The 13,280-nt window shown below is 33.4% G+C and overlaps 1 protein-coding gene across 4 annotated transcripts in view; it reads right to left on the bottom strand.

Annotated features, from left to right (window-relative positions):
- The window catches only part of HFM1 (helicase for meiosis 1), a 120,953-nt gene that overhangs the window by 55,276 nt on the left and 52,397 nt on the right, over positions 1-13,280 (bottom strand). For all 4 annotated transcript variants that reach the window (XM_088022943.1, XM_088022942.1, XM_088022945.1 and 1 more), the window contains exons 21-24: positions 12,701-12,807; positions 12,555-12,602; positions 1,961-2,058; positions 1,748-1,879 (exon numbers count right to left, since the gene is read on the bottom strand). In XM_088022943.1, the coding sequence (XP_087879069.1) occupies positions 1,748-1,879; positions 1,961-2,058; positions 12,555-12,602; positions 12,701-12,807 (385 nt within the window). The remainder of the gene's footprint in view (positions 1-1,747; positions 1,880-1,960; positions 2,059-12,554; positions 12,603-12,700; positions 12,808-13,280) is intronic.

The raw sequence follows: 13,280 nt of genomic DNA, 5'->3' as shown, positions 1-13,280 counted from the left end.
CAAAATTCCAAAATATAAAATTCCAAAAATCTTGCCTAAGGCACATATATTACTGGTGGGGATATTACACTATTTCTTTTTCCATACCTTTAACTATCCTTGGGAATTTCTCTTATTCATTCTTATGATACAACTCCTAGTATTAATAATTCCTTCATGTTCATTTTCCCTCAAAACTTTTCTTGAATTTTAATTTTTTATAAACATTGTTGAAAATCAATTTGTATTCATTATTTTTTTCCTGATGCTCAGGAAGAACTTAGATTTGCTTTTTTATTTCAATTCTCCCATTTTTCTAGTGTATGAATTTTGTTGGGCAATTTTTGCTTCTTTTTCTTCAGCCGTACTGAGTAAGTGTAAAAAACACATCGGTGTTCGACAATTTGGAAGGGATAGGATGCAAATGATGCCTGACTGACAATATTCTAGAAAGTCAGAAAGACTCTTTTTCAAATATAATGAAAATTTTCTTAATAATCATTTAACTTAATTTCAAGATTTCTGTAAGTTGTTATTTCCTAAATGTTGTATGGAACCTCCTTCCCACTTTAGAACTCATCTTTTTGAGATGGGTGCAGCATCTGGTTTGCTAGGACTTCAGTAGAAAGGTGAGTCTTAATGTCAAGAACCCCTCCTCTAATTTGACCTTACTTTCACCAGCTAATCCCCATCTTCGCCCCAGTTCCCAGGACTGGTCAGTTCTCTGTTATCCCACTGATTTCAAACTTCAAGGAAATAAAAAAGCACTTCCTCACAAAATAGTTGGAGATCTTTGTTCTAAGGAATAATGAGACAATCCCTAATAACCAACCACATAATTTTTTAATGTCCCCAAGATGCATATAAAATTATAGAGCTAACAAAGCTGTCAGTCATGGAATAACAACTCTCTTCTTAGAGAGAAGGAGGAATAGGATCACAAAATCAAAGGCACCAAACTGGAAAACTCTAGAGTACTTAGTTATATCCCAGTCTTTGTAACTGGCACCCTCTAGACTTTTTCAGTACATAACTTCAGCTGATCTCAATAGATAGGAAATAATTAGGCACAATCTTTTGTCTACAGAATCTCTATGAAGATCAGTGCGAATATTGTCCTATTACTGAAAAAAAGAGAAAGAAGTTAAGATATAAATAAGTGACATAATTCTCTGTAATGAATTAGGAATGGCTAGGATTGCTAGCTCTGTACCTTGTCATTGAGAGCAAAACAATCATAAAAGTGAAAGAGAGAGCAACACATAGTTACCTAATTACTAAAACAAACTTTCACTCTTGGTTCGAGAACAAATTTAAAAATAAGAGTATTCATTTTTATTAGGGGCGCCTGCGTGGCTCAGTTGGTTAAGCATCTGCCTTTGGCTCAGGTCATGGTCTCAAGGTCTTGGGATGGAGCCCCACATCAGGGCTCCCTGCTCAGTGGGGAGTCTGCTTCTCCCTCCCCTCTGCTCCTCCTCCCTGCTCATCCTCTCTCTCTCCGCCCTACCCCTCAAATAAATTTTTTAAAAATCTTTAAAAAAAAGAGCATTCATTTTTATTAGTTTCCCAATTGATTTCAAATAGAATCCTTCAGGCAGGAGAAAATGAAAATCAGATTTTCAAGAGAAGTAAAGTTCAGTACCTTATTTATACCTACAAACACATTTTTTCTTAAGGTCTATAAACACCATAGGATAATTTTCATAACAATGAAAAACAAAATAAACTACAGACATTGACAAATTCCCTGCCTGTATTCAGTACCTACCAATTTTTTCCAGCTGTTTGGATATATGTAGAGAGTTTTCCCAAAGTTTGCATCTAAAACATTTAGCTAGTATCAAACTGTTCAATAGTACAGCAAACTTCTTTTCTTGAACAGCCACAAATTCTGACAACCCTAAAAAAAAGTTTCCAGTGTTAAATCTAGTATAATAGTTTACTGGGAAAAATACTGAAAACCATTAATCCTATAACATACATCTTGTAATTCGTGAGCCATTTCTGAAAATCTTCGAGGTATCTTGTGTCAAAGCAAAGTCTTGTATGGGAATGCATCCTAGCTGAGCCTGAATAAGACTGAAGGAAAGAAGAAATTTCATGATTTCCTTTTAAAAACTATTATCTCACAGTATTTGACATCATTGATTGAAGTATCTCTTCTTAAAATTCCTCTCTGCCTTGATTTCTGTGAACTAGATGATTCTCTATCTTGCATCATTATTGTTACAAGTCATTGTTAACTTCTTTCCAACCTCTAAAAGTCCCCTTCTTATTTCACTAGTCTTCTTCATTCCCTCAACCTCTCCTTTTCTCAAAAATCTCATTTCTTCTCAAGACTTTCATTATAATCGCTAGATTGATAAATTTCAAATGCTTACAGGGCACTCTCAAGTTAGACTATTTCTTTAACCTCAACACATCTAAAAAAAAGTTGTCATATTCTCCTCCAATAGAGTTCTTTTAGCTTTACATACATGTTATTATAGAAAAGCAAGGCACTTTGTGTAACAAACAAATATTTATTAAGTGCCTATGAGTGACAAGCAGAGTGTTAGGTCTGAAGATTCTGTTCAACATATGAAGGTCGGTAACATATTAGTTGATTATTAGAAACTAGCAGTTGCTTGGCTATAAAATTGAGGAGCAGGTGGTAAGAAGGGAGAAAAGGAACTAAAGTACATTGTACCTACTATATCCCATTTTGCCTGTTTACTTTTCTAACCAAACGATGATGTGCAACTCACCCTATGGATCTAACTAAAATTATCAGACTTATATTAATTTCTTGAAGGTCTCTTGATGAGTCAGGTATACAAAAAGAGCAGAATAAGAGTTATATTTCATGGTTTAGTTTTAGCAAACAATATGTGAAAATAGAAGGTAGTAACCAACTCACTTCTCAGAATGGATGCATATAGCTGAAACTTATAGACTATTTAATTCTTTTGGCTATAGTATATCTTCTGAAAGTTATTTTATATCATCTACTAAGAAATGGTTGTAAAGAATAATCTAAAACTTGTATGGAACCACAAAAGACCCCGAATAGCCAAAGCAATCTTGAAAAAGAAGAACAAAACTGAAGGTATCACCATCCCAGATTTCAAGATATACTACAAAACTATAGTAATCAAAACAGTATGGAACTGCACAAAAACATATAGATCAATGGAAGAGAAAAGAGAGCCCAGAAATAAACCCATGATTATATGGTCAATTAGTCTTTGACAAAGGAGGCAAGAATATGCAATGGGAAAAGGACAGTTTCTTCAATAAATGTTGTTGGGGAAACTGGACAGACACATGCTAAAGAATAAAACTGGGCCACTTTCTTACACCATACACAAAAAGAAACTCAAAATGGATTAAGGACCTCAATGTGAGACTTGAAACCATCAAAATCCTAGAAGAGAACACAAGCAATAATTTCTCTGACATTTTTCTAGATAAGTTTCTAAGGCAAGGAAACAATAGCAAAAACAGCTAATGGACTACATTAAAATTAAAAGCTTCTTCACAGCAAAGGAAGCAATCAATGAAACAAAAAGACAACCTACTGAAAGAGAGAAGATACTTGCAAATGATATATCTGATAAGGAGTTAATATCCAAAATATATAAAGAATTTATATAACTCAACACCAAAAAAACAAACAATCCAATTTAAAAATGGGCAGAAGACATGAATAGACATTTCTACAAAGAAGACATACAGATGGCCAACAGACATATGAAAAGATGCTCAACATCACTAATCATCAGGGACATGCAAATCAAAACCACAATGAAATATCACCTCATACATGTCAGAACATCTAAAATCAAAAACACAAGAAACAAGTGTTGGTGAGGATATGGAGGAAAAGGAACCCTTGTACACTGCTGATGGGAATGCAAACTGGTGCAGCCAGGAGACATCCTATAATAATTGTTAATAAACATTTCTTGAATACTTACTATGCTCCAGGCACTACATTAGATGCTTTGCATACCTATGACAGAAACTGCTAGCTGACTGTCCCATTATCTGTTCTTACCTATACACGAAGACTGTATTTCTCAGTCAACTTTGTAGCTAGATACAGCCCTGTTACTAAGATTAGTTAGCAAACTAATAAAAATGATACAAGAACTTTCCAAAAGACTTCTGTATCCTGGCCAACTTAGTAAAGGAAGGATTTTTCCAAAAAGATTTGTGTATAAAGAATAGAAATCCCTCAAATGAATCCTAACTCAGGTACCACAACTTAATCTAGACCAAAGTAGCTATTTGGTTTTTTTAAATAGATCTATTTCCTCTTTCATCATCTCAGTTAAAGACTATAAACAAGAAGAATAACAAAAGAAATCCTGCAAATGACGGAAAGTTAAAGGTGTATTATGAAGCTGTACAACACTTTTGAGAGGAGGAGAGTTATCCTGAAGCCATTTTTTTCTGCCTAAGCATAAAATAAGAATGCCCAAAGAAACACCCAAGACAAAGGATCAAGATAGCACGTGGAGCCTTCTATATACTTACTATTCTTCAAATTCCGTGAAAGGATGGACATACGTATATGTGTGTTTATGTGTGTATGTCTCCTCCATAAAACTACAGGAAAACAAGAAAGCATGCCACTGGTAGACCAGAAAGTTTAATGTTAGAAATAAAATCTATGAAGAGGATCAAATCTGTAAGAAAAATAAAACTGGAGGAAATTATCCATAACACATGCAGAAGGATCAATAGACATAATATTGTAATAACTGGCAACAGAGGGTAACTACATTTATCATGGTGAGCATCATGTAATGTGTAGAATTGTTGAATCACTATGTTGTACACCCAAAACTAACACAAATTGTATGTCAACTATACTTCAATTTTTAAAAAAACTCTTTCCTTATAAAAAAAAATCAACAGATTAAGGAGAGAGAGTCCTGAGATACCTGTCTGAGCAATTTACTGAAATGCTGTATTCTTCCCCCCCCACCACAGGTGGTATTTCTTTTTTTTAATTTTATTATGTTATGTTAATCACCATACATTACATCATTAGTTTTTGATGTAGTGTTCTGAGCAGGTAGGTAGTCCGCCCCTGCCACTCTCTCATTTGTGAAAATATTAGGCAGTTGTGGTATGTTTTAAGAGGCTAACGCAGGAGTGTAGACATTGAGGCCAGAGAGGCAGGTCAGCACTCTAGGTAATAAGAAACACCCAGGAGAGGTAAGGAGACTTTATTCTTTTCTTTTTTAGGATTTTATTTATTTATTTACTTATTTGAGAGAGAGAGATTGTGGGGGGTGAGGAGCAGAGGGAGAGGGACAAGTAGACTCTACGCTGGGAGAGAAAGTATAAAACGTGGAGGAGAGAGTTAGAAGTTCCAACATTCATCTAGTAGGAGTTCCAGAAGGAGTAAACAGAGAGAATAAAAGAGACATAATTAACTTATAGAAGAAAACTTCCTAGAGCTGAAGAAAGATACAAGTCTACATATTAAGAGAGTCCCCAAAATGAAGAATAAAAATATACACCAGAACTTCATGGTGAAATTTCCTGACACAGATAAAGAAAAAAATTATTTTAATATTCCAAAGAGAAAAAAGTTATTAACAAAAGACTGAAAACAAATTGGGTCACCAAGAATGGATGCAAGAAGAACAGTACCAAAGAAATTTCTGAAGAATAACTTAGCCAAACTCATTCAAATGAAAGGGCAAATTATATTTTAGGCTGTCGGGCTCCCTGCTCCACAGGAAGCCTGCTTCTGCCTCTCCCGCTCCCCCTGCTTGTGTTCCCTCACTCACTTTGTCTCTCTCTGTCAAATAAATAAGTAAAATCTTTAAAATAAATTACTTAAGAATGTACCCAGCAGAATAAGCTGTGTATGTAACAAAAAGGAAGGCAGAAATTTTAAAAAGCAAGAAGCAAAGAAATCAGTGAAAAAAAATCAGCTAAGTCTATAATTTTTAATGCACACTAAAATATTTTGAAAGTAACAACTGGAACTAAAAATCCCAAAGATCTGAATAAACATGGGAGAGAACAAGAAGTAGGAGGGAAGTGAAAATGTGATAAGGTTTTGACTCACAAGGGTAAGTTTAAAATGTTCATTTTCTATAGATATTGGTAGAAAAATACAAATCTACATATGCAATATGAATTTTAAAGGAAGAGCTAGCTAGAAGAACAAAAACAAAGAAAACTTGATATATCCAAAAAGAGGCAGAAAGGCAAAAGAAAAAAATTAGTGAGAAAAAAGAAATAAACAAGCAATAATCATGCTAAGAAAACATAAAATAAGAGTAAATCTAAACATATCAGTAACTATAATAAATGTAAATGTACTGAATTCCTCAAAAGAATTCTGAGATTGGATAAAAAATAGTAACAAAATCTAGCTATATGTTATCTAGACAAATTATATTTAAAATAAAACAATATGAAAACCTTAATAAAAAAGATATACAGAATAAAACTAGCAATACTAATATTAGACAAAATAGAATTAAAAGCAAAAAGCATTCAATAGGACAGTTAGTTGACTCATCTACCCAGCTCCTTTCCATCTAGCAGCAGGTAGGACAAGATAGGACAAGAAAGGCAACATGGACATGTGAGCCTATTGTTCTGTAGTATCTAAAATATGTCTAAATATATGGGTTAAGTACAACTCCTTTTTTTTTAAGATTTATTTATTTATTTGAGAGGGAGGTAGGGGGAAAGAGAGAGAGAGAGAGAGAGCATGAGCGGGGGGGTGGGCAGAGGGAGAGAGAGAATCTCAAGCAGACTCGCTGCTGAGCATGGAGCCAGATGCAGGGCTTGATTTTACGACCCTGAGATCATGACCTGAGATGAAACCAAGAGTCAGTTGCTTAACTGACTGAGCCACCCAGGCACCCCTAGTACAACTCCTTTTATGCACAATTCTAAGACGATTTCCTTATGATCTGCTCCTTTGTTTATTCCATAACTCCTACTAAACTTTTATAGTCATTCTCACAGTCCACACCTAACTAGACAATATGTCGCTCTTCTGCCTACTGCATACTTGTTCCTTTTTTTTTTTTTTAAGATTTTATTTATTTATTTGACAGAGAGAGACATAGTGAGAGAGGGAACACAAGCAGGGGGAGTAGGAGAGGGAGAAGCAGGCTTCCCCGCAGAGCAGGGAGCCCGATGTAAGGCTCGATCCCAGGACTCTGGGGTCATGACCTGAGCCAAAGGCAGACGCTTCACGACTGAGCCACCCAGGCGCCCCATACTTGTTCCTTTTTTATCTGCTTTTCCAAATGTTCTAGTGATGTATATATTCCCTTGAATCACCTGATGTCACATTTCTAGATCCATTATATAATCTTACTATATTTTCCTTAAACAATATAACAAATTTCTCTTTTGAATAATAAAACTCTACATGAGAAATGAGAGATATCTCACTTTGAGTAACACAATTAGTAAACTACTTTTAGTGGCAAAATATACAACTTAGTGCCTAGGAAACACATCATTCATATATTCATTTACAATTCACACAGAACAATCATAAAAATTAACCATGTACTAAGCCACAAGTAAAATCACAATATATATCATAAAGCAGAACACTGACAGGCCACATTCTCTAATTGCAACCGAATAAAAGTAGAAATTAACAATAAAAGAATGACTTTAAGAATTTTAAAAAACAATTTTAAATAATTCTTAAAGAGAAAATTAAAATTTAAATTACCCTTAAAAAGAATAGAAATAGATTTAGAAAATTTATAGAACAATGCCAAAGTGGTACTTACTAGAAAATTTGTAGTCTTAAATATTTTATGGAAAACAAGAAAAACAAAATAAATGGAGCAAACATATAGTAAAAAAAAAAACTACAAAAAGAAGAAAGTAAAAGGAAGAAAATAAAGATAAAATCAGAAATTAATGAAACAGAAAAATAAATGGCTTGAAAAGATCAAAATATAGAAACCTTTGGAAAATCCAATTAAGAAAAAGAAGAGATGACACAAATATTAGGAATTAGAAAGTTGACATTACATTTTCAGAGGGAATTTTTAACTTATTAGAGAAAAAATATGTCATAAAACAGACAAGCTGGATGAAATTAATGTTATCTCAGGAACATATAAGTTAGCAAAAATTGATTCAAGAAAAGTTAGAAACCCTGCAAAAAACAAAGAACATAAAATTTCAGATTCACGACAATGACAACCCAAAATAGGTTGCTCTCTACCCTGAACTCAAACCTGTTTTTACATATAAGTGAGAAGGAGGATAATAGATCCCAGAACCTAATCCCAAAAGTGTGAGGAATTCCTTGGTGGTGCAACACTGGATACTTGACCCTGAAAAACAGTAATGAGACAAGGAAACTTGTCTCATTACTCATTGCTCTGAAACTAAGGACAGTATATTAGAAGTTTCACCCACAAGTTAAGAAAAAAAAAAAGAGTCTTAACTATTAGAAATCAAGAGATAAAACTATCCCTCTTTATAGATATGATTGTCTATTGAGGAAATCCCTGCAAACCAAATGAAGGACTTCTAGTACTCTTGAGAGTTCAGTAAGATAGATAAAACAATCAAAATTCAAAAACCAGTGGCCTTAAAACAAAAACAAAAACCCAGTAGCCTTCTTATATACCATCCATAACTGATTACAAAATACAACGTTATGCAATTTTTAAAAAGGACTTCTGTTCACAATATCAAACTCCATAAAATACCAAGAAATAAACCTACCAAGAAATACAAACCTAAATGGTAAATTACAAAATGTCACAGAAAGACATAAAAACCTGAATAAATGGAGAAAGATACCATATTCCTAGACAGATTCAGAATTGTAAAAACAAGAATCTTCCCAAAGTAATCTATAAAACCAATTTCAACAGAACTTTTTACAGATCTTGATGAGCTGATTCTAAAATTCATAGGGAGGAAAAATAGCCAAAAACATTTTTAGAAGAACAAAAAGGAGGAACTTGCCTTATCATATCACAAAACTTCCAATAAAAGAATAGCAAGTAAAACAATGTAGTATTATCACAGCAACAAAATAAATAGACTAGACTAACAGTTAAGTGTCCAGATACAGATCATTAGGAATTTAGTTTATGAGAAGGTGGCATTTCAAAACAGTAGGCAAAGAGGGGCGCCTGGGTGGCTCAATCGTTAGGCGTCTGCCTTCAGCTCAGGTCATGATCCCAGGGTCCTGGAATTGAGCCCCACGTCTGGCTCCCTGCTCAGCAGGAAGCCTGCTTCTCCCTCTCTCACTCCTCCTGCTTGTGTTCCCTCTCTCACTGTCTCTCTCTCTCTGTCAAAAAATAAATAAAATCTTTAAAAAAAAAGTAGGCAAAGAGAAAATAGCAACATATTTATCAAACATGTTTGACCATCTTTCAGGGACAAAATATAAATTCCTAACTTATACTATATAAAAAATTAACTCCAGATGCCTTATAAGAAGACTACAGGTAATAAAATGGTTTGCAAGTATTAGAAGAAATGATAGGAGAAGTCTCTGTGGCAGAGACTGCTTTGCCTACCCAGCATCCACTCTCTTTCCTTCTTAATAGCAGAACCCCAATTTTAATCTAGGCACACTACTGCCAGGATATTTCCCAGTCTCCTTTGCACTTAGGGGTAGTCATATAACTAGTGCAAACTGTTATCAGGACATCCAAGAAGTCTACTAAAAGAGAAGATACTCAAATGTAATGGCTGAAGACCTCACAGTCATTTTGGATAATAAGGTGACCTTGAAATAGAAGTTATGTGTGATGGCAGAACTGAAAGATAGAAACTCAAGTACTGATGATACCATGAAGCCACCATATCTACCTTAGACTATCCACTTTGAGCTCTCTTCTGTGAAAGAAAAGTAGCCGGCCTTCTTCAAGCTATTGTTAATTCATTTCATTATTATATAGTTTTACACAGTTGAACCTAATCCTAAGAAATACAGGATAGGAAAAAACTTCCTAAAAGACACAAAACCTAGACTTATAAGGAAAAGATTAATATGTATGATTTTATAACTATTTAAAACTTCTGCATAAAACCAGATAATACATATATTTCCTCCTAATAATCAGGGATTTGCAAATTTTAAATATAATTTTCACCCATTAGATTGGCAAAAGTTTAAAGATACAAAACAAGTATTAGGATGTGTGGAAATAGTTACTCTTTTTACACTATGGGTGGGAATTGTAAATCAGAGAAGCCTTTTCAAAGGCAATTTGGCAATATATATTAAATCTTCTCATGCATATACATTTTCACCCAGAAATCTTTGAAAAATATGATATAAACACCAGGAAGCTCACTTCAGCACTATTTGTAATAGTAAAAATCTGTAAGCCATCTAATTCTTCATCAACAAAGGAGTGGTTAAAAATTTTAAAATAAATAAGGTTGACGTGTATATATACTGATATAGAATCTTTTTATTTTTTTTTTATTATTATGTTCAATTAGCCAACATATAGTACATCATTAGTTTTTGATGTAGTGTTCAACGATTCATTAGTCACGTTATTACACCCAGTGCTCATCACAACACATGCCCTCCTTAATACCCATTACCTAGTTACTCCCTCCCCCACCCCTTCCCCTTTAGAACTCTGTTTGTTTCCCAGAGTCCAGAGTCTCTCATGGTTTGTCTCCCTCTCTGATTTCTTCCCATTCAGTTTTCCCTCCCTTCCCCTATGGTCCTCATGGCACAATAAGAACAATAATTATGATTTTTTTGGTAGTAGACATTACATATGTTTATTAGCACACATATCTGTGCTAAATAAATAGGAAATTGGAAGGATGCACCGCAAATTACTGATAATAGCTACTTCTGGGGAAGAAAGATGGGGAGGTCAAGACAGACCTTACCCTCTGATTTATAAATTTTTGATTCTTTAAAAATTAATCCATGCCTTACTTATATAATAACAAAAAACAAATGAAGAAGAAAAGAAATCACTGATTTGAAAATACATCTTATGAGTCAATTGAAAAATACCAGTTAAAACAAACAGAGCTAGTACTGAGTACAAAAGATCTGGGAATTAAAGTTATGAAAAATAAAAAATAGCCTTAAATTAAAGGTCAGAAACTTGGAAGGATAAACGTTTAAAACTAAGAAGATTAACATCTACTTAAAAAAAAAAAAAAACATCTGAAATTCAGCACAGTAACAGGGATATGAGAGACACATGAAAGTGGTAACTATTAACCATCATCACCTACCAAAAAACTGTACATTTTGGATTAAGAAAAGACCCCACACAGTTCTCTCTTCCTGGTCACATTCAAGTAGATGCAGAAAGGTGGGAAATTATAATAGGAAACTAAATTATGATATTTATAAAAAATTATAAAATCAATTCTAAAATCTGACAGCCCCAATTAAAAGAATGTATGACCCAATTTAAGGGAAGGTAAATGGAAGCATTAAAGCTGCAAATAAAGTGTTCCTAAGAAGATGCTTGTGGAAATATACCTTGATTTAATTTGACCCAATAGTTGACGCAACAGAGTATATGGGAAAAAAATCATTGAGAGAAGCAAGAGACCTAGGTTCTAGTTCTAGCTCAGTCTCTAATATTGCAATAAAATCTTGGGAAAATCACAGCTTATCTGGGCATTACTTACTTCATTTGTAAAATGAAAGGACTAGACTATATAGTCTCCAAGGGTATTTGAATTTCTAGAAAAATATAGCTAAGAAACAGAACATTAACTTCTGTTGTCCAAGCTATAGATCTGCCTGTTGAGCTGTATACAACTGTGAGAAGTTTGTTTCCGGGACTTCAAGGCATGTGGGAGATAAAATTCAATGGAATATAAGGAAGTATCCCAGAGAGAGTGACCTCCTCTAGCTAAGGAGGAAAAACAAATTCTTTGGATAACGGGTTTTATTGAAGTACATAAGTCATCTCACATGAAATCACATCATCTAAGTCAAAAAGTTTAACAGTAAGACCTAAATACTCAGAAAATCAACCTCTAAGGCAAGCAGAAAAGAATATCATTGTATTTGCGATGGCAAACTGTAAAAGTCACAATTTACAATGTAGTCTTAGTTTAATCTTCTAATTACTATTCCTTTATACGAACTTCCCATTCTCGGTAGAATAGACATTCCACTGTCATATATGCATTCTCTCACTCATGTTTTTACTTTTACTATTTGTCTCTCCCAGAATGCCACTATCATTTAATATACATCTATTATATGTGTTTTCATATTGTCCATTATCTTTATACACGTGGTTCTCATTCAAGATAACTTGAAAGCTCCTGATGATGACAAACTTAACCTTCTTTTCTATCATTACCTTGCTTTAGCAGAACACACTCTCAAAAAATGTTTGTTGATTTAAAAAATTCACAAATTATCTATTTTAATTGAAGTCAGGGTTTTGGACATTAATTTCCCACATCTATATTCTGACACCTTATTTTTATGTAAATGTGTTCTTTTTTGTATTAAGGAAAACAAATTTAAAATAAATTTTAAAACTAAAAAAATTGTTATAAATATGAATCACAAATGGTAGTATTTTAAGACATTTAACAATCATCTTTACCAATTTACTTTCATTTCTCTTGTTTTAATTCTTCCTTCCATTGGAAATCTATAAATAAAAACACAGGGCAGAACTTTTATTATTACTACTTATTTTAACTAAATAGAACCTTTAAAAATGATTTAAAACATATTTAATTTCCATACCTGATAGTTACCCGATTTGGATCTTTGTTCAAAGTATTCAGTGTTTTCTTTTCATTTATCCTTAACTGCACATCTGCTAATTCCTTGCAGCTGGCTATCATTGTGACCTATAAAATTTCATCATTTGCCCATTTACTTATATCCCTTCTTTACTTCTTTCCTCTCATCTTTCTCTGTATTTACTTATTTTCCAAGCTGCCTTGGGATATCACAGCTTTATCATTTCAAATGTGTAACAGAATTAAAAATTCGCTTTATACATTTTGCTTCTTTAAAGATTCATTCATTCACTAATAAGTGTTTACAAACACTTGTTATATGCCAGACATTATGCTAGAGACTGGGACTACACCAATAAGATCATAAAGTTTAACAAAATAAAATTTAAAATATTCAGTCTTGCTCCTACCACACAGTAAGCACTCAATTAATGTAGCTGTCATTTCTACTATTATATTATTATTCACCCTTCTGTAGTTTGCAAATCACTATCCTGAATGACACTAATTTTGTAATGGAAAGAATGCTTTAGATATTAAGAAATATGTATTACAGAGCCTAGTTCTGACAAATGACTTTG

Source organism: Eumetopias jubatus, unplaced genomic scaffold (genome assembly GCF_037043125.1).
Source record: "Eumetopias jubatus isolate StellerSeaLion01/CBP00866 unplaced genomic scaffold, mEumJub1_p1.0 scaffold_4, whole genome shotgun sequence".
Classification (NCBI taxonomy): domain Eukaryota; kingdom Metazoa; phylum Chordata; class Mammalia; order Carnivora; family Otariidae; genus Eumetopias; species Eumetopias jubatus.
The sequence above is the reverse complement of the archived record's forward strand: the minus strand, read 5'-3'. Positions and strand labels throughout refer to the sequence as shown.